The sequence below is a fragment of the Manis pentadactyla genome, chromosome 10 (genome assembly GCF_030020395.1).
Source record: "Manis pentadactyla isolate mManPen7 chromosome 10, mManPen7.hap1, whole genome shotgun sequence".
NCBI lineage: Eukaryota > Metazoa > Chordata > Mammalia > Pholidota > Manidae > Manis > Manis pentadactyla.
Window position 1 is genome coordinate 123,182,836 of NC_080028.1, and position 21,695 is coordinate 123,204,530.

Genomic DNA, 21,695 nt, shown 5'->3' on the forward strand with positions numbered 1-21,695 from the left:
CACTGAGGCACAGAGAGGTTAACTAACTTGCCTGAAGTCACACAGCTGGCAAGTAGGGGACCCAGGATTTGAACCTGGGCTGTCTGAGTGCAGTGTCCACATTCCTTACTTTGCTGTGTGTCCTCTTAGGAGGTGAGCCCCACCATATAACCATGGAAAGCCTTCCAGCTAAGTCTCTCTTCCTCTAACAGATCAACACAGCTACTCAATCACAGATCAATCACAGGGTCTCTGCATTTAACCCAGGCTTGTGGTAAAATTCACACATGAACAACTGCAAACATTGCCACCCGAAAATGCAGAACTCAGCCATCATGTTGGACCTTCCCAGGTTGACCTTTTTCTTTTTTTCTTGTTTTAATCGAATTGGGTATTGTGTTAGAGTAGCTAAGTTTCCTGTGTTCCCTGTCATCCAGTAGGGGTGATGCTTATTATCAGGAAATTGACAGAAATAAGGCTTCTCAAAAGAGGCAAGGGGTGGGACTTACTGTCAAGAGAACAGTCAGTGAATGACCATTTGGTCACTTATTTCTTCTTACTAAAAAGCCAGGGCCACGTCAAAGAAAGGCTTCTTTTCAGTGTCCGTGTGGCCAATGTACTAAGGTTCTCAGGTATGAGATTAACGAGCAAGAAGATAAGATACCGACAGAAGCGACAGATCAAGCCAAGCAAAAACCTCAACCACTGCTGCTTCTGGGTTACCCTCTCGCAATACGTGAGGACCAAGTTTTCTACCAGACTGCATTTCCCAAGAGAGTGGTACTTCGGGCCTACTAGGAAGGGGGGAGTGGGGAGAGCATTCGTGAAGGCAAAGCAGGGAGAAATGGAATCGCTAAGGGACACTGATGGATGGAGAAAGAAAGACGACTTAAGTTTTTTCCAGTTTTCTAAATATTCCTTCTCTTGGCAATTTCAGCTCACTGCCACATTATTGGAATGAGTGAGCCAAACTTTACTTTGCCAGGAAAAAAAAAAAAAAGCCATCCCCAAATGGAAATGCATGGTTGAAAAACACACCCTGGCATATTGAAATAAAATGGGCGTGAACAGCCCTATATGGGTTCCATAGGCTCTTGAACAAAATCCCAATGTTTTTTGGAGGAAAAAAATCAATGTAAAATTCCCAAAGGAGCAATGGCTTTATGCTTACTCTGCAGTGTAACTTACATGATTCTTCTTTATTTTTAAAAAGGTTTTAGACACTTTAGGTGATTCAAAAAAAAAAATCATTCAGAACTTCTTAGGATAGGGATTTACTTGGGTCTGATTGTCTTATGAACATTATTCCTATTGGCATGCAAAACATATCTGGGAAGATCAAGAAGTCATGCAAAGAAACTCGTACCTGCATAGAATTCGGGACTGTAGACTGCACCCACAACTGGATTCAATTTCCAGCCTTCAAACAAATATAAAAAATGTTATTACATTTGATTCAACAACTTACATCCTTGGAAGTTAACTGCAAATCAAATGGGTTGGTGTATTTTTTTATTTTAAAATTTAGAGGACACTATATATATATATATATATACAGTATATATATATATTGGGTATGCATTAAAATTATTTGAAAAATATACATGAAAAAAATAGATTTATGCCCTTTGATTTTCTGTCCTTACAAGGTAATAGTATGAAAACTGCTGACCAGCTACAGGTGAACCTTTTGAAAATGAAAATGAAGTGGTAATTAATTTTCTCCTATATCAATATTTTCTAGAGCCACAATAATCATTTCAATTTTTTTTGTTGTATCATTCATGGATTACTGCTAGATAATCCATTGCATGTCCTTTAGCATTAAGTTCACAAGAATTTGAAAGCTCGCATGAACAGAATTCCTTGAGGCAACATATTCCGATAATTATCATTTCTAATTATGACCGGGACAGTCTATAGTATTCTGAAGTGCTTTTTAAATCCCAAAGAAAATGACGTTTATCCACTAGAGATTAAGTGTGGAATACATTTCAGTGCATTCAGGAACCATAAAAATTCTTAATCAATGCATGACATCTAAGGTAACTTTCAAATAACCTGTATATAAGATGAACAGAAGCCTGTAATTCTCCAAATGTTCTGGATAGAGCTTTTTCTGAAAAAAAAAAAAAAAGAATTCTGGCCTTTTAAAACTCTGACTCGAGGAAAGCGTGTACAAGAATATTTGCAAACTGAGAAGCTGCCCGCATTCCACACCCCAGGATTTAGGGAAGAGCTTCCATAGAATGGTCACGTTTTAGGGTTTCAGGGTTTGGTGGTGCTGGTTGTTTGAGGTTTAGGTAATCCTGCTCGGGCTGGTATGTCTATGAAGACACCTATCATAAAGAATACCTGGAAGATGAGGACAGGTCAGGTGTGCCATGTGTCACGGAAAACCTTGTGTCCTGGGACAGAGGGTCAAACATCAGAGGTTCTTTTTTTAAACAGAAGCCATGCCGAAAGTTGGGATGTGGGGGAAGGTATTTCTGACAAGGAGAGCTCTGAGTTCTCTCTGGAAGGAAGAGGTTCACATCCCATCTTCTGACCGAAGCAAAGACCCTATAAGAGTGGCTGAGAGATGGCCATAGTTGACAGATCCACTAAGGAAGTCAGGCTCAGTATCCAAACTGACAGGCCCCCTGGGTGGACCGAAGAACTTTCTAAGAATGCTTTGTTTCTAAGAACTTGCAGTTCCCTCTTGAATAAGTAGCTCTTAAGTCACAGCCCCACGATGATTTTAGGATGGGGCTTCTCCAAGTGCCATCCTTGAATTACTTAGGAGGCTTACTAGTGGGAAACTGCTGGTCCCATTTTAGATCTGCAAAAAGAGACATAAAAGTCTGAGATGGATTGTCCCAATAGTTTCTGAAACCTTGAATGACACCTTCCTCTCTTATACTGACCCCATCTTGACTTACAGGAATTTCTTTAGTGACATAAAAATAAAAATCATCCCGGATGTTTCAGAAAATGTGTTTTATGAATGTGGGAAATGGCTTCAATTTGAGCAACTGAAATCCCACTGCTTCCTAACGAAGAAAATACCCAATTTCTGAGGACATGGGTACCACTAGCCGCATTTCAAGTCATTTGGAATCTAAGAGAAAATAGAGTGAACTGGTTGAAAATAAAGCTTCCGGGCATATTTCACTGTTCTCTTTCTAATCCTTCGCAGAAATCTAGAGTTTGTGAAAGAAATCTGTAAGGACCTATATGAAATGAATAACTAAGCTATTCATTTATTGTTTCTCATCCTCTTTCGCTTCCCATCCTACACCCTGCTCATGCCCCTGCCTTTCACAGGTAAGGGGGACAAGGCCTTCTTGACACTCCTGAGGCAAGATTCTGTTATGTGCATACATCCTTATTAGCTCCCTTAAATATTTCCTTTTGCACACAAGGCTGGGACATACTATTCATTGAGTGTGGACCCACCAATTAATTTTGATGTCACTCGAAAAGACTGAAGGTTGTGCCAACAGTCTTTTATTTCCTCAAAGAAAGAGATTTCTCAGAGGTATCTAAGACCGACTAGAAATTATGCTTCTCTCATCCCCCTTATCTCTCTCATTTTCTTGGGCCGTGAAATCTATTACCCAATCTACCTACCTGTCTACAGATTCTGTTGATCTATCTACCTATCCTCTATGTATGTATGTACATATCTATCTAATCTCTATCATCTATGTATCAATTTATAACCTATACATCTCCATCATCTCCCTGTCACTCTCACTCTCTCATCTGTTTATCTTCTATCTACCTGTCTATCGACTGAGTGACCAGCTCTTGACAAAGCCAACCTGACGTTAGTGAGGTCTGCAGTGTGTACCCAGGACAGGCTCCTTAGCGCGATGCCCTCTGCTCCTTAGATCTACTACTCCCGACTCAATTCCCAGTTTTGTTTCCTGCATGGCTGTTAACACTCTCCAGGTTTATCTTTCTTCTTTCTCTGTTTGTTCTGAATTGTTTTTCTAACCATTCTCCTTCATTAAAATTAATGGCAAAGTGAACAGGATCACCATCTAATGTGAATTCCCAGCATCTAAAACTGTGTTGAGCAAATAGTCAGCGCTCCATAAATATTTACTTAGTTTTGCTCTAAAGGAACTGATAGAATAGAGAGCTTTTCCTAAAGGACTCATTTCCTTTCAGCTAGGATTCTTTCTCCTTCCAGCCTCCGATGGCCTGCTTCCTGATAGACATCTAATAGAGAAGGACTCTGTTCAATGGGCAGCTCTCTTCAAGCAAAAGGATTAAGAGTCCAGCCCTTGAAAATCATCTCTGAGCTCATGCAGGCTTGTATAAATGTATGCAGATCACATGTAAATGGCCTCTTAGTCCCTGTGACTTCCTCTAGTACCTGGAAAAGACCCTAGGGATAACCCGGCTGGGACAGACGGACATACAATGAGCCCAATTTTAAGTCCCCAGGCAGTCTGTGTACATCCCCAGCCCTTGCAAATTGAGAGATTTTGATCAAGGACATTAATCCAAACAATGAGGCTTACAGCAAGAGGAGACCAGCTGATAAAGCGCACACTCCCAGCCTCCCAAGGCCCCCCGCACACCAAGGCGATGGAGCAGAGACCAGAGACATGGGGGTTTCCCTCCACATCACCCACAGGAGCTGCTCAGAGAGAAGCCTCTACGGTGAGGCCTCAAGGGGCTGTATCCAAGTCTGCTCCCCTCCTCAAATGTAGCTTCTCAAAGGCCACCTGCCAGCCTTCTGTAGAAAAGCACTGGCCAGGATCCCCAGGGTTAAGGGTGGCTCTGTTGGGTGCCAAAAGGCAGGCCTGAATGTCCACACCAAACATCTGCCTGTCTTCTCCAGGGCTTGGCTGGGCTGCAGATCAAAGCAACCCATTTAAGAAAGGATCCCTAAATGTACCACAGGGATTTCCAAATCTGCATACCAATGGTTTCCAGTGGACTAGACGGAGGGCGCCAGGGACCTGGTGGCTGAAATGGTACACAAGGCATTGCCCCAAATGAAAAAGTCAGTTGCACGTCATTTGGTTCACTCGGTATTTTTTTTTGCAATGTATATTCATGGTCAGTATTTAGATTTCATCTAAAATGCAGGATTTCTGGCTCTCTTGACACTTTAGTAGAAATGGCCACTTATATTTAGGGACCCCATGGACCAATTTGCTGGAGGTGACTAGGGACCACCCCAATTATACCCCCACTTAGGCAGACTCACCTCTGTTCCCTACTGTGCTCCTGGCTTGGAGGTCAAATGCCCACACTCTTTTATTGCTACCTTAGACTGCTTCTCCTTCTAGTAGAGAAACAGTTTACTTCTCCCAGTATGAAAATGAAATCTAGTGCAAAAAGAATGTTTTTCTCAGACCCTCTCTGTTTGCTTATTCAGTTTACCTTCTACCTCTGTTGGCATCTGCATGCTTGATCCTTAAACCAGTACGTCTATCAGGAAATTCAACTTACTATCTATGATAAAATGGAACAAGATGGCTACTTATTATTGAGATGACTGTGTATAAATCAGGTTTTCAGGGCAGGTTATATCCCCGGCACCGTGTTGAGTACCTTACGTCGCATGGTAGTCACAGATGCCCCATGGAGTAGGTCCCACTATATCTACCATGCCCACTTGAGAAAACCGGTGTGCAGAGAGTTTGAACAACTCACCTGCAGATCAGTAGCCAGTGATAGGCAGAGCTGATTCAAAGTGTATCTCTTTAGATAGTCTCGGATCTTTTCTGCTCGGTTTTCATCCTTCCTAACATCTCTAAGAAATAAATATGCTACATCCAACATCCATTCTCCAACATGCAGAAAATCCCTGCAGAAATGGTTCTTAATTGATTTTGCAGAGCAAACATTTGATCTGAGGGTTAGTGTCCTCAGGAGAAATCAGCAATCCAGAAGTGGCCCAATTCCCCTATTATGGAGCTTTCTGATGGGTAGTGTCCAGAACCCTATATGTCATTCTACAGCCTTCTCTTATATCCAAGTTCAAATGTCCTGGGAAATGGAATCTATATCCTCCATGACACTATTAACTGTGGTCCTCTATAGCACAGCCTCCTGGCCATGAATCTCCCTGCATTTAGGGTACAGTATTATTTACCACTGGGAGCTTTGCAGCTGCTTAAACTTTGTTGGATATATTTTTAAAGGAATGCATGAATGTGATGCTGGCACTGATAATTACATTTCACCATTTGAAGATGACCTCAAAATCTGATGACTCTAGTAATGTATAATTTTGCTGAAGTCTCAGCTTGATGGTTTTTGAGAGTGAATTAGATAGCTAATGAATGAATCTCAATGATCACTTAATTTTCCCATTCCAAAGTGACTTCAATTGGTCCTGACTCATCTTTTTAATTTTTCCAGCTTTACTCAGGTATTGACCACAAAAATATGCATATTTAAGGTGTGTAACTTGTTATGTGATAGCCATTTAAAGTGTAAAATATTCGTCACAGTCAAGCTAATTAGCAAATCCATCATCTCACATAGATACCACTCTTTCTTTCTTTCTTTTTTTTTTTACAGTGATACTATCTTCTCTTAACACAGTCACTCTTGTTATGGATTTTCAGTTACGCTGGTTGCAATTTATGGGAAACTGTATTTGTGGTGATGATACTCGTGAATTAAAGATCGTGAAAGCTTTGAGAACTGTTTTTCTTTGAATACCAAAACTCTCCACGATCTCCTCTCTAGAAGCCGTCTTTATACAATTGGGATTTGCATTTGTTTTTTTAAGTCAGTTCGACTGTGACTGTCCATCCACCCTTCAGGTACCATACCCAGTCATGTGACAGGATAAGCCTCTAAGTGCCCCTTGCAAGTATACAGAGGACAGATTCACATAATTTATTCCTGGAAACTCAGAATACACGGCTACCTGGGATGGGATGTGGGATGTTTATGCCAACATCTGGCAGGAATGTGGGGCTGCGCATTTAGTAAGCTTTTTGTTATCCTAGCTGGTTGCCATCTAGTGCAGTTCTGTAAGATGACAGGGAGGAAGTGATATACTAACAAACACAGGTATGGCCACAAGATTTTGTTACTTCATAATAAAAAGAAAAAACTTCCATAATCACTTCATCTTATCTAGCCTCAGTTTTTGCATCTTTAAAATAGGGATAACTATGTCCTCTTAATAGGACTTCATGTGGGCCCAGCGCATGCATTTAAAATTTTTAAATGCACATTTTAATATAATGTCATATGGCCTGTGTTCCAGAAAGTTGGCTGTTAATGAATGAATGGGCTTTGAATTGTGTCCAAAAATCCCACAGGTTCAGTTTTCAGCCCCTGGGTTGAAATGACATTGATTATAACTATTTCTTTAAAATAAGTATGCATACATATGGAATAATACTTGGTTCCCCTTGTCTCATTTTCCCACATGAACAGCACACAGGAGCACCTAGGCACATGTATGCAAACACACACACATGCACCGCACACACACACAACTGCTACTTCATAATTAAAGAAAATGCCCAGGAGTCAGGTGGGTGTCACCAGGTAGTAACTCCGGCATGTGGCAGAGCTATCATTTTTACTCGAGTAGAAAGGCTTTGGACATACACATCAGAGGTTTGCTTCGGGTCAGCACTGGGCATTCGAAGTCTGTTGTGGAAATTTTCTATACCATTTAAGGATGTACCTTGGGTTGTAGAAGTTGGCAAAATGAGTCGGCAGAACAAAGAATTCTTCTGGTCTCCCAGGATAGAGCCCTACAATACTGAGGGTGAATCTCTGTTTAATGATGAACCCTCTTAAAAATAAGAACAAATTTACTTAGTCAAACTGGTAGCCATTGGCGTATGGATGAATTAAAACCAAAGCAAAGCTACCAAATGCTAATACTGTTGTTTAAAACAGAAAAATAAAATATCCTTAAGTGTCAATCAATATGGAAGGTTGGAATAAACTCATATATCCATTTTATGGAAAATTACAAAACCAATAAAAAGAATGAATTTGGTCTGTATATACAGTAACACTGAAAGAATTCCATTGTGATTTACAAAACCAACTAAAAATAATATATATTCCATGATCCCACTTACATGAAAAGCAGGTACACAATACTGTAGATACTATAAATATATCCTCATTATATATATATATATATGCATGAAAATGCAAAATAAAAGTATAAACAATAATCTATAATAGTGGTGTCTTCTGGGGGGGAAGGGAAGGAAACTAAGTTGGTCATGGTGTTATTCAAAATATATTTTAAACTTTTCTTTAATGTTTCTTTCTTATTTTTCCCTTTCTTAAAAAACAAATCACCAAGCATCATGTGTCATTACAATGTTAAAGATGGAAAATTCCATACATCTTCCCTTTTTAAAAACCAATAAAACAAAGAAAAAAAAATCTTTCAGCCTTACCATTCAACTCAACCATCAACATTTTGGTCTAATGCCTATTATAACTGAGTTGAAATCATACTCTATATGTAACTGTTTTATTTAAAATTTTTCATTTATTATGAGGCCCTTCATGGTTTTCATCCTACTCATTTTCATGGATATAATATTCCACTGAGTGTACATACTTTAACTTACTACATTACATTTGTTCTAATTTGGGGGAGAATTAAGTATGTGATTAGCATATTAGAAGCTTACCCCCCATGTATCTTTAAGAGAGATTTATTCTGAGAAGGACTAAAGAATCAAAATGTTTGAATATATTTAATTCTTCATATAGAAGTGATTACTTATCATGGAGAGTTTTGAGACATCTCGATTAGTAAGGACAGAACTGCATTGTCCCAGAGGGGCCTGAAGTACACAGCAAGGTCTTCACCTGCCTGGCCCGACGTGGAACGAGGCGATTCAGAGGGTGGCAAATAAGGCACTCATAGTAGGGAACTCAACATGAGGCCCCCTCTAAGCCACTTCAAAAGCTTAATAGCTCCAGAGAAGACTCAAAGCCAGAACCAAATTCTGCAGTCTCCCAATTCCAGGAATGATGAGCGATCAATGAAAAGATGGAGATAAAAAAAGAAACAAACAAAACTTCTATTTTCCCTGAACTTATGATAATAACAACAAATGAAATTACTCGAGTAATTCCTCAATAAATACTGCATCTCACCTCCAGTGGGAGTTATTCCAGAGAGACTGAAGGAGGGCCATGCACCCTGAACCTGGAAACTAAATTTGCCTTTGTTATGAAAATTATCTTATTGATTCAGGTGGTTCCCTGTAGCAGGTCAGTGGCAAGAACATAGAAGCCATGCTAAGGCAAACGTGACTTGTTACAACAGATGCCCTGGTTAAATTATTTAGTAGATTCAGAGGTAGAGGCAACCTCTTAAAAAAGGCCAATCTCTACTTACCGTTTGTATAAGGGTTGACAGTCTTTTTATTTGTCATTACACGAGCTGTAGCATTATTTACCTATGTACATAGAAAACTCAAGTGAGCACATATTCCAGAGCCAGCCCACAGTTCCATTAGTTGCATGCATTATGACTGTGATTATTTATTAAAAACGAAAACAAAACTAAAATGCATTTTAATTTATAAAAGGCAGTAGGTGCATAACAAAATCATACATTTTTATAATTACATTTACTTCATAACCATTTTAACTTACAAATCATTTCAATACAGCAATGTCATATCATTTAAAAGTTTAATAAGGAGACAGTAAAAGCAAATTAAAAGGAACTGCATAATTGAAGATTTAAAAGCATGCGTGTACTCCATGGTAACACAGAAACAATAAATACTTTTTAAACATAAAATAAAGTTCATATGAAGGGACATGCAGTGGAGTAGAAGAGGGGAGAGACAAGGTACAAGGGAACATAAATATCAAAAAAAGGGACAAACAAGTTTTAGCCGTGTGCAACACCGTAGGAGAGAAGAACCATTGGGGAAGCAACATCTAGCATTCAACACTCGGAACGAGAGCCTTTTACATTGCAAGGATTAACGAAATCATTCAAGCTTTAAAGTCACAGCTAACAAAAGGAGAAAAGAGGGTGCATTGTTTAACACAATATGAAGTTAACAATCTGAGTAAGATGTGCACCGATCATATCTCAATCCAGTCAGTGCCTTCCAGGCTAGCTTAGAACGTACACTCAATTACAGGCGTACCAATATCCAAAAAAATAGAGCATCAAGAAAACTTAATACAACAAGTCAAAAAAATTCACGTGGTATATATATATGTATATAGATATATCAGCACTAAATACGTGAAACGGCAGATGGACTTCACCACTTACCATTCACCACCATCGCCAGCATGGATTTGTATACAGTTACCATGGTTACTGAGAGTTTGGTGAGGGGCCTAAGCGTTATCGTCGAGGGGGGAAAATGAAAGGCAAAATATGCAACATCTTACTCCAAAGACTAAAGCATTTGTAACTGGTTTTTTTTTTTTTTTTCTTTAAGTCTTAACAAATATGACCCAGTGGCCACGTTGAGGGAGATCCAGTGGTAGAAAGAGCTGATTCTGAGTATCGGAAATTTTAGCGTTTATTTCTTGCAGTGAAGTGGAGCCAGATATTGAACAGGAAATCCCGTTCGGTTATTCACTTTATTATCCAAAGACTACAAAGACTCAAATGGGCTTCTTAAGAAAAAAAAAAAAATGAAAGGTATACGTGGACAAAGACCTCTCATTTTTTTTTTTTAAACTGTTCTTTCAAAAGTGATCTCTTTCACAATTTGGCTTAATTTGCACACCACTGTGGATCCCTCCTCAACCCTGCAGCGGAAAGAAAAGAAAAGAAAAAGAAACGGTTCTATACTCGGTTTTGTTCTGCAGTACTGTCTCCACGTTTGAAATCTATTGCACCCTTGATTGTAAAACATGAAAACTAAAATAAAACAAACAAAAAAACCTTTCAGATCGACCTTTCTTTTGTCTCGTGTTTGCCATCCACCTTTCATCAGAAATAAGAGTAATGTCACAAAGTAAACTTTAAAAAAAAAAAAAGTAAGGCCAGTTTTCCTTTTTATATATAAATATATATATATATAAACAATGACAAGGGAATAGGGTCACATACAAGACACAGTGATGCATCTGAAACGACAAATGAGCGTGAAGCAGACATTTATAAAAAAGATGAAAAGGAAAATATTTTGAACATGCACCTCGATTTTACGGCCCTCTACCACGGTGCCGTGTAATTTCTCCCTCGCCCTGTCCGCATCGGCACTATTTTCGAAAGTTACGAAACCAAATCCCTGCATGCAGGAGGGAGAAGGGAAAACAACATGCAGATTATTATTTCAGTCCACGACCACTGTGTAACGTTCTCTCGCTTTAATCTCTATTTCTCGTCCTGGCTTCAGTTCTGTAACATGCAAATTAGAGAAATTATAAGAGTACTAAGGTGTGCAATAAGTAAGCGACAAATGTGAACAAGATTTTTTGTTTTCTGTCACCAGATTAGCATGTAACCCCTGAGGAAGTCAAAGAATGATACCAAAAATACCTTTCTACATGTCACTACAGAAGAAAATAAATCTAACGGAAAGAAAATGAGATCAAAATAAATTTACAGTGTCTTCACAGAGAATAAAAATGAAATAACAAGGAAAAGAAAAGGGAACCACTTTCTGGACATGCAAATTAAGAATGAAATAAAATAAAACGTGTGCACGAAATTCAACAAGGAATGCCAAAATCTTCTAACATTGCCTACGGAGTCATGCCGTGTGGTTTTAAGAACATCTCTTCTTCATGCAATTTTAGGGTTATTCAGATTTATCAATTCTACAGCCTTTACTTCTCAAAAAATAAAAATTAGAAGCCTAAAAAAAAGGAAAGACCTTTTTTATAATCAATCTTAAACTCTGATTTATAAACAAAATAATCATATGAAATGAATAGAAATAAACATCAATTGATTAATAATACACAGTCCAATTGATCAATAATGCAAACTTTTTTTATATGAATACTTTCTCCTCCCCCCAAAAAACAGACATGCTTCTGAATTTCTCAATTTTTTAGACTAATGTATTAACCAAAAAGGGACATACATACACACATTGTAAAGTTTTAAGACATAATGCTGGTATTCATACCAACAGGGAGAAAATAAAAAGTCTCGTTAATAGAATGTTATTTATAATAACACTCTGAGCACTTCCTCTTTTCCTGAGAGATAATAAACAGTCCCTTTACTTCACCACTGGCATATTTTGTTTTAATATTTCAGCCTCAAAAACAACCCCCCTAAATGTCACATTGTCAAAATCCATCTTTTTTCTTCACTGACACTGTTCCTAAGAAGAGTACAGGAAATATAACACATTATTTTTAAAGCCCCTAAAAACATTTGTACATCTTGTTCAGAAATACACACCAACCTTTTGAAACAATTCCAGTACAAATTTTCCCAAACTGTTCTGGTTTTCACAGTGTAAACTGGGTGAAATAATGCAACGTGTTGGGACTTCTATTTGCATTGGGTAAACGTTGCATAGGGTAAATGCTGGCTTTATGTTTAGTTGGGGAAGTTTGATATTCAGTCTTACTAATAAAACAGACAATAACTACAAATCATAGGTCGGTATGACCAACTAGCATTAGGTTGCAAGCCTTGTCTAGGTCGCTAAAGTAATCTGCAAAGCTAAGGATACTAACTGATTAGTTTTGAAATACCAGGTCTTCAATGGGCAAAAGACTGAATTGGGGGCCTTTGCTCTATTTGTTGATTCTCAGTCTTGGCCAGTGGGTCCCCAAATTAGCACATCAGAAGGAACTTTAGAGTATATTAAATACTTAGGTCCCTGAGACGCACCGGTATCTACCAGATCAGAGCCCTAGAGTGGAGCCCAGCAATCTGGCCCAGCAGGTGTATTTCCACGGCCTGTCATATCACGGGCAGCATCAGAAGAAGGTTTTGGCTCATTGCATGAAATAGAAATATTGTATTGCCAGTTTCTATACAGCAACCTATGGAATGGAGTGAGTTTGTCAAGTGAGTATCTGTGTGACTTGGTTATTTGGATCTTAGATGCAGGGGTACAGCTGAAATCCCACAGCAGTGTTCTTAGCCTCACCTCTACACCTAACTCCCTGGATGCACAGCTATTTAATAGGGAATACCAGGACTCTGGCCAGGAAAGAGAATCCATAATCCAAGTCTTATCGGTGGAGGGCCCGGGAGCATCACTGGGTCTGTGCGTACCAGCAGTCACGGTTACCGGGGCACTGAGAAGAACACGTCCAGGTGAAACGGGGCATTCAACCCACCTGTCAAACATTATCCTGAAGAACCAAGTCATCGTGATTTTAGTCCGAACCCAAGGCCAACCATACTGGCCTGAAATCAGCATTGTGTAAGTCAGGGAGAGATGAAGGTGGAGACAGAAATACATCCTAAACCCCAAGGAAAGTTCATCGAGTACAAGGGAAGGACTCCATCTGGCTCTCAAGGCCTTACTTTGTTTTGAAGTGAAGATAATACACAGATTCTCTTCATGACTATTCTTACTGTTAATTATTTTCTGCTAAACTTCTCTCTCTCTCTCTTTTTCTTTTTTTTCTTTTTTTTTTGAGATGCTGTGCATGTCCCATTTCCAGCTGCTGAGATGACTGACTGAGATCTGAGAAAGTTGGGTTCCAAAGAACTTGCTCTTGACACAGTTCCCCACATATCAAAGGGACTTTCCTAGCTTTCCAGTGGACAGTCCCACCTCCCACCGAGACAAGAACTGAATGGCCTGCCTGGTGGCTCAGACATTGCCAGGATGCTCAGAGGGCAACTAGGTCATAGCCAATGACCGTGTGGCCATTTTTAGGTAAACCCCCGTCTATCAAGCACAGGTCTGGCAACTATGCGGACAGGTGCCAAGGTTCTTTGAACCTGCTTCAAGGCCAGAAGTCTATCTCAAAGAAACCTCAGCTCACGGTTCTTAACAATATTCTGAATGTTTTTTATCTCAGCCTTTAAAAGAGGCCCACTCTGGTCTTGGCCTGGAGCACGTAGAAACTGAGTGTGGTGCCCGTGGGTAACCCTTAAGGATGAAGGGGGCACAGGGGCTGCAGGAGGGAAGCACATGCCACAGCCTGCTGGATGACAGACACTGCTTTCAGGGTTTACCCCTACATGGGGTGGAGCACAGAAGGCACCAGGCTGCTGGGGAAAAGACTGTGCCATGTGCCACCCTAGGATGGGAAGGCACATACCGACAACTCCAAGAGGGACCGCCGCACAAGGTGACTTGCTTATTTTAAACTCTTCTCGTGAATCATGAATTCTGACCCTCTTGTATCCCAGTTGTTTTTTTGTTTTGTTTTGTTTCCATGGTGTTTGTTTAAATGATGGCTCCCTTTTCTGTATTGATACAAATGCAACATTTTATATCTTAAGTAAAGGCTCTGGTACACCCAGGATGGAGCACAGCACCGATTTTTCATTTCACGTGAAAATACAATTCGTCTCGCTTCAGGTGCAGAGAACTCCCGTCTGTCAGAGGGGAGCTGCTGATAAAAGTCTGCAGGTTCTTTTTTCTGAGGAGGGACTAAGTGCTTCACATCTCACATCTCGCTAGCTACCCTGGCACCCTCAGCACCTCTCCCTGGGAGACCATCAGCCCTGCCTTTTCCTGGGAAATTCTTACTCATCTCTCCTTCAGCTTCTTCCGAAGAGCCTTCCCACCTCCCAACAGTACTGCTCAGCCTGCCCGGGTCCTCGGCAGCCTCCCCTTGGCCACAGAATGCAGCATGCTGCAGGGCTGCTGCAGGCCTTCCCAGTCTCCCCTCCTGCTACTGGGGGACATCCCAGGGCAGGAAGTATTTTTGTTTTGCTCACGGTTGACTTCACCTGTCTTGTACCTGGAATGGGGCTGATTCATCAAGATGTCTCTTGAATCCAAGACCAGGCTGAACAAACATTTCCTCGGTATCTTAAACAATAGCTGTTATCTAGCTGCATCCCCAAAGAAAACATTTCAGAGCTGAACAATGGTTTTTAAATCTCCTATAAGGAAAAATGAATGGGTGGTGCTTTCACCCCTAAATGTTATCTAAGTCTCATTTTCAAAGGCTCGCGTATCTTTGGAACATGCGGCTTCCTCGTATACTTGGTCTCCACATGTACAAGGACCACTGACGGTATGCATTCTGAGGTTAAGACAGACGCTGCCTGTGTAGGCATAGGTGCCCGTGCACATGCACACACTAAACACCCCCAGAACACACAGCCTAAGTGCTCACATAGCCTTGAGGGAGCTGCCTTGGGGGTCTGTCACCAAAGAGAATGGCCAGAAGGTGAGCTTCTAGCTCTTATGAGCCCACCCATCTCCTGGCTGTTTCTCCAGCGCCAAATGATGAAAATGAGCTCACAACGAGGGTTCAGGTTGCTCAACTGTGTAAATGGACATGTTTCCTTAAATAAAGCCCTTTCCTGTAAAGGATAAAGTCAAATATGAAAAATAGCCTTGTGTGAGCCGTCACCCCCATGTAGCCGTTCCCAAATGGACTGTCGCGAGGACGCCCCCGCCATACCTAAGCAGTCAGTTCCAGCACCTCCAAGTCCAGTCCATGCAGAGGGAGCATGCCCACTGAGAGAGGCTATTTTTGATGTTTCCTAACAACAAAAAAAAGCTGCACCAAGTCAGACTCGGGATGCGGCCAAGTTAAATGCTCTTCCTCCTGGAGCCCCAGAGACTGGTTAACCATGGGAATGATGAGAAAAGCCCTAAAAATAGCACCGCCATTACACTTTCAATATAGCAAACGGTATTCTTCTAATGTCCCAAACATCTCTCAGAATGAATTATGGTAGCTTTCTCCAACTGGCAAAAGTTATAAAACAAAATATAAATTCGATGCACATTAAAAAAAAAACCTTTAGAAGCCGTAGTGATATAGACTCAGGGTTAGAAGGAGGCTGGCTAATCTCCCAGGTCTTCTCTGGTTTTGCCAGGAGTGCATCAGGCCTGGGTGGGGGGGATCAGGCCAGGCACGTCTTTCTCTCGGCATGCTCTGCTCGGTGGGAGCAGAGGTCATCCCTGTCCTGGTCTCCACAGAGGACGCAGAACAAGAGCCAGCTTACTGTCCCCCCTGCCTAGAGGTCAAACTGCCGACATATCACAAGAAGGACCATTAAACACCTGAAATTATCGAAGGATGGCAGGGTCTCTGAACTTGCAGAACCAGAGACTATAAGGGATTGATTTCATTTGTACTCATCTGGGGAATCACAGAATCATTTTGGCTGTGCAGAAGAGAATACTGGAATTTTTTTCCTTCAAATCAAGCAGCATCGCCCTACTCAGTTAATACTAAGTCTCCTGTGCAGGGAGAGGGTACAATACAGTCCAAGGAATAGTACATGCATATGCCTGCTTCGTGGGGAGTTGCTGGCTGCTGTGCCCCAGAGAGCTGACACTTGCCTTAGAGAAAACCTCTCATCTCAGTAACCCTGCTGGGCACAGACCTGTCCCGAATTGCCTGTGTTCAGGAAAGTTAATGGGGCTCGAATCGGCATCTCTGTGTACCCAGGAAGCCATTTCTCTCAATGTCCACTTTCACAGTCTGAGGGTGAGGGAGAAAGAAGCTTCAGATCCCCGACGGCCGCGGGAGTGAGGCTCTGAACACAGGGCCACTCTTGGAAGCGGCCACTGGCTGGCTGCTGAGGTCCGCGTCTGAGTCCCTTTACAGCCTCCCGCCCTGGGATCCCTCAGCATCCACGGCTATGCCAAATGCACTGTTTACCTCGAGGGAGAGTCTGTGAGTTTTCTGTGGGTGCAGGCCGAAGGAGCCGTCAGCACCCACAGCATGCAAAAAAAAGGGGTATTCTGGATACAGAAGAAGCACTGGCATTTGTCTTCCACAGGAAGACACACAGTGTTTGGAACTTTGATGACAGGCCTGGAAGGGTTCTTAAGACAGAGATTGCTGGGCCCTGATTTCAGAGGATCTGGTTCAACAAATCCGGCTGGAGCCTGAGCACCTGCGCTTCTAGTACGTTCCCAGGTAATGACCACTTTTATAGAGGATGTTTGAAAGGGTTTGGCCTTCCTCCCCCGGCCCGACCACATACTTCCATTTTTTGAAGGTGCTGGCACCTTTCCACCTCACCCGATTTTTACTTAGCAGTGTTAGCTCTACGAAAACCTACTTCAAAATTGGTTTCCTAGGAAAAAACAAATTTAAAACGATGCCAAATTACCAAATGTGGATTAGTAAACATACTGATGAATAAAATTGTATTCAAAAGGTTGGTGTATATGAAACGTTTCTCCCTCACAACCCAGGAAAATAACTGCACTTTATTAATACAGAATAATCACATATTTACCTGCTCATGAGACTATCAACTCACTTTTTAATATAAAGAACATAATTATCACTGCAAAACAAAAATGTAGCAACATTATTTTTTTAAGCATGGGTAATTTTCCTCTGGAAACTTGATATATAGATAGATAGGTATGAAACTGCCATTTTAAATTATCCCCTTATACATTTTAAAGAGAACCCAATGTATTTCCCACCATTTTGGAAACTAGAATGGTCTCTAAAGGAATTCCCCCTGGAAGGGTATTTTCACAACGTGCTGATTAAAACAGTGCAGTTGTTTCCCATTATTCATTAAAAAAAAATTAAAAATAAGCTAAACAATTCTAAAGTGAATGAAGCTGCTTACCTTTGAGCCTCGCTCATTAAAAATAATTTCAACATCTAAGATTTTACCAAATTGCTGAAAAGAAACAGAAATATTTTATAAGCAAGACGAGAAATGGAATAAGTCATATTAAACCCCACACTGGTCACTGTACCCCCAGTCAGCATATCTCTTCTCTCTTAATATCAAGGATATACATTTTATGTTCTTCTATCATTAGAGACATGCTTGAACCAAGAGAAAATCCAACCCCACATATTATTTCCATTTTACTGCCTACCCATCAAGTGCAATATCATAGTAGGGGCCTGATACTTCATATGGAGTCAAGAGGCTAATTCTGCTTTCCTTTCTTTATGTGAGCATGATTGCTTTCCCAGGCACGGAGCAGCAGAGATTAAAAATGGCTAGTGTGCATGCTGACCCTCCTAGGCTTCTCTTCCACTAGCCCTGGAGAAACACCCTTGATAATGTGAGATTCTGGTAGTAAAATGTCCCAGCAGAATACAGTGGTGAGGAATTTGGCCCCCAGCTCCCATAAGGGCTAGCGACAGCCGGCCCACAGAACAGGAGTAAAATGAAGGCAAACAAGCATGATCTGCCGTACAGGCACCCGTCATCATAAGACACCAGCACAGTGGTGACTTGTCACCGGCCGAAATGTGCTTCTCTCGAGAGAAGTCTCCCTGTGGTTCAGCAAACAGATTTCAGATGATTAGCAGGAAAAGGCTGTATAAAAAGTGGAAGCGACTCGACATTCTCATCTAGAAGCACACTGTCAGTTTACAAATCCATTTGGCAATTGGATAAAATGCAGATGCCGTGTTAAATTGAAGTTTAGGAATTTTCAGGTTAATGATACTTCATGCCATAGCGGAGACATACCTACGCTTAAGAAAACATGCTCTCTAAAATCCAAATTCAACGGTTGTACCTTGTAATTTTGTATTTGCTAAATCTGAGCGTCCTAGTGAGGGATGTACATCAAGCAATTTTTGATTCACACTTTAAAAAAAGGAGAACGTAGATAGACCCTGAAACCAGAAGCACTGAATACTCTAGAGCCCTTTTCCTGACATCGGAACCCTTCCAGTTCCCTTAGACCACAGGAAGGAGAGTGGGCGTTCTTTGAGTGTGGTCTGCTCCACACGAAGGAAGGTGGGAGAGGGGGACATCAGAGTATGTGACGTGGCCCAGGGACAAATAAGATGGAAATTTTACCCTGTGCAGAATGAGAGCAAATGCTTGATTTCATGATTTAAAAAGAAAACGGAACAACATAAAGTATTATTTCCATTCTTTTTTTTTTTTTCCAGTTTTCCTATCAGTCTGTTTGCTTTTGCAGCCTAGATTAGAATTGCATCCTTTATTGCCTAGGAGATTCTGTATTTTGTCTCTCTTCCCTGTGTGGACCGCTTTAAGCAGCCTCTTTGTAGCAGAGGACAGCATAGTTGGGAAAATGGCAGAAAATGAGCAATTAGAACGCAGAGGAATGGGGGCAGCATGCTTCAGTCGTAGAGCACCGGCAGACCCTGAGAGTGAATGTCAGGAAGGTCCTAGTAAGAGTCAAGAGAAAAAGTATGTGGAACATAGAGGCTCTCCTCTGGAACAGACAAATAAATCTACTTTCCTTGGAAAGACAGAAGGAAAAACACGCATACTCCAGCTGCATATAAATAGTTCAACACCTGAAAATGAAAGCAGTTCTGACTATGAGAAAAAGAAACCCAAAGCTTATATCATCCTGGGTCACACACATGCAGCCATCCCTCAGGCTATGCACCCGGTCAGGGCAGTGCAGGCTGGAAGTGTTCTTGTCGAGCAGACGTGCTGCTCTACTTCGAAGAAAGAGATCGAGAAGAGAAGACTCCGCTAGGGTAGGAGAGCAAAGGACCACACTGCCAGCGCATGCGGTGGGAACCTAGGAGACATGGAGCTAGCCCTGCACTTCGTGGACACTCAGATATTCTTTCGGTCAAGAGACTATCATCCTTCTACAGGACATTTCCATTGACCTAGATTTGGGTGGAGAAAAGTCATTAAAAATAGAAGAAGAAAACTTTCAGATTTTGGAAATGAAAGGCTTGCTGGATTTCACAGGAAACCATCCTTCAGCTTCAACAACTCCTCAGAAGCAGTAATTTTGATAAAACCTCCCTTAGAATATTCAGTCCACAGACATAGGTATCATATTTATTTCTGGCATAAGAGCCTGAAAACACACATATGTATGGGTAGAGAAGCTTGGAAAGGACTTCTTCCAAAACCATGAAGAAATGTCATCTATGGAAAATTCTCTAGGCAGTCAACACAAAAACATTTCCTTTAAAATAAGATCTGGATGAGACAGAACCAATCAAGAAGTAATCCTAGCACGTGTCATTCCCTAAATGAAACAATGACACCATATGCCCCCAAAATGGTCTCAAACGTTTGCCTCTCTGGCAGCTCGCATTGGGCTGCCGATCCTCAAAGCCAGTGAAACAAGCTGTAAAAAGGATGCTGATATAAGCCCCATTCCTCAGACAGTTGTGTTCTATATTTATAGTATCAATAGTTTAATTGGGAAGTTTGGTACTAATGATGTAAACACAGCTGGTATGTTTTCAATTTAAATAGACACGACTCATTCACAGACACAACTAGCATTTGTTTGCTCAACACCAGTGTTCAGCTGCGTTCAAACAATGTCTCCGAATCCACACAAGGTGTCTCAATAGCTGTACCAAGCACAAAATCCAGAAGCTTAAAGGAACGCGCTTGGGCAAATATGTACCGGGCATCTTTAGACACTCTCAGATCAGATAATATTCTTCTGAAAACCTGTAAAAGATGTTCCGTGGACACAGCATCAAATATGCAAGTAAAGGTCACCTCAGAGAGTGCACCTAGAGGCTGAGAAAGGGTAGTATCTCAGTTCTCTTAGGGGCTGGTTGCACGTTGAGAATGCAGAAAGAGGAGGCACCTGCCACAGCCCCCCAAAATGGCTTCACTACTTATCATGGGAGGTAGGATTTTACATTAACATTGAAGATGCAGGCATCTTCATTACCCTATTTTTATTCCTAAAAAGGTGTCATGAAAGATGCTCCCTGGTGTTCTCAAAGTCATCTGATCTGTTTTTGGTGACAATGAAGAGAGACTTCAGTACATCAGATTCTTGCCCAGAGGGACTATATTTTGATAACAAAAGTAAGGTTGTCATGTCAACAGGCATATTGTGCAAATTTGAAACTTCTACTCACAGAGAAGCTGTTTCTGCAAACAATTCTATGATACGAAGTGTTGTATCAGTGGTCTGGATATATTATCACCATGTCTTTCACCCCAAACCCAGATATGCTTACATTTTAAATATTAAATTACATTAAGCATTCTATTCAGCAGTAAGCCATTGTAACTAATTTGGTGGACTTCCATATATTCCTTTCATGAGATCATCAAGAATTCAAACATAGAGGAAACGTATTTATGCTTGATCCCTGAAATAAAGAGTAACTCAAGAAGAAAGTGGCCATGGCAGGGCCCTACATTCCCTTCCGTGAAACTTCCATAACCAATATCCCTGATCATATACTAGATCCATTTCACTCCCACCCCAGCCAGTGTTTTAAAGACTCTGGCTTCTGCTTCGGAGACTGTGTCCAGGAAACTTCTTGACCAAGGAATGTTTCATCTTAAAAAAGAAAAAAGGAAATCTATGATGAGCTAGAAGATTTAATGCCAAACAGTAGAACAAGTACTTCCAAAAGAGAGTAATGAATACAAAGTGTGGAAGTGGGTGATGAAAGACAACCAGGATTGCGCCCAGAAGGCAACGAAGCCACAAACCAAAAATGAAAAGTGAAGCCCTTGAGGAAACCACTGGGCCAGCAGAGGTTGCAGACTTCGTGGTGGAATTATAATGGTTACAGAGGTTGCTATGAACATATCCAGGTTTTAGGCAATTTGAGGAAAGAGGTTGTTTTTTTTGTCTTGCTGTGTTTTTTATTTGAAATTCCCTTGGTTGTATTTAATAAAGGGACAAAGAAGAAAAGCACAACCATCTTTGGGATTTTCCTCTCTAACTTGCCCTCATCCCAGCTCCTGA

General features: G+C 41.0%; 1 protein-coding gene across 36 annotated transcripts in view; it reads right to left on the reverse strand.

Moving 5' to 3' along the window:
* RBFOX1 (RNA binding fox-1 homolog 1) overlaps positions 1–21,695 on the reverse strand; it is a 1,882,478-nt gene that overhangs the window by 96,433 nt on the left and 1,764,350 nt on the right. For 30 of the 36 annotated variants that reach the window (XR_008992290.1, XR_008992289.1, XM_057487611.1 and 27 more), the window contains 4 exons: positions 17,627–17,680; positions 11,112–11,204; positions 9,332–9,392; positions 1,346–1,399 (listed from right to left, as the gene is read on the reverse strand). Coding sequence is in view for 34 of the 36 variants with exons in the window: in XM_057487611.1 (XP_057343594.1) it covers positions 1,346–1,399; positions 9,332–9,392; positions 11,112–11,204; positions 17,627–17,680 (262 nt within the window). In the remaining 2 variants the exon portion in view is untranslated. The remainder of the gene's footprint in view (positions 1–1,345; positions 1,400–9,331; positions 9,393–11,111; positions 11,205–17,626; positions 17,681–21,695) is intronic. The other 6 variants (XM_057487615.1, XM_057487613.1, XM_057487626.1 and 3 more) reach the window with 1 other exon arrangement.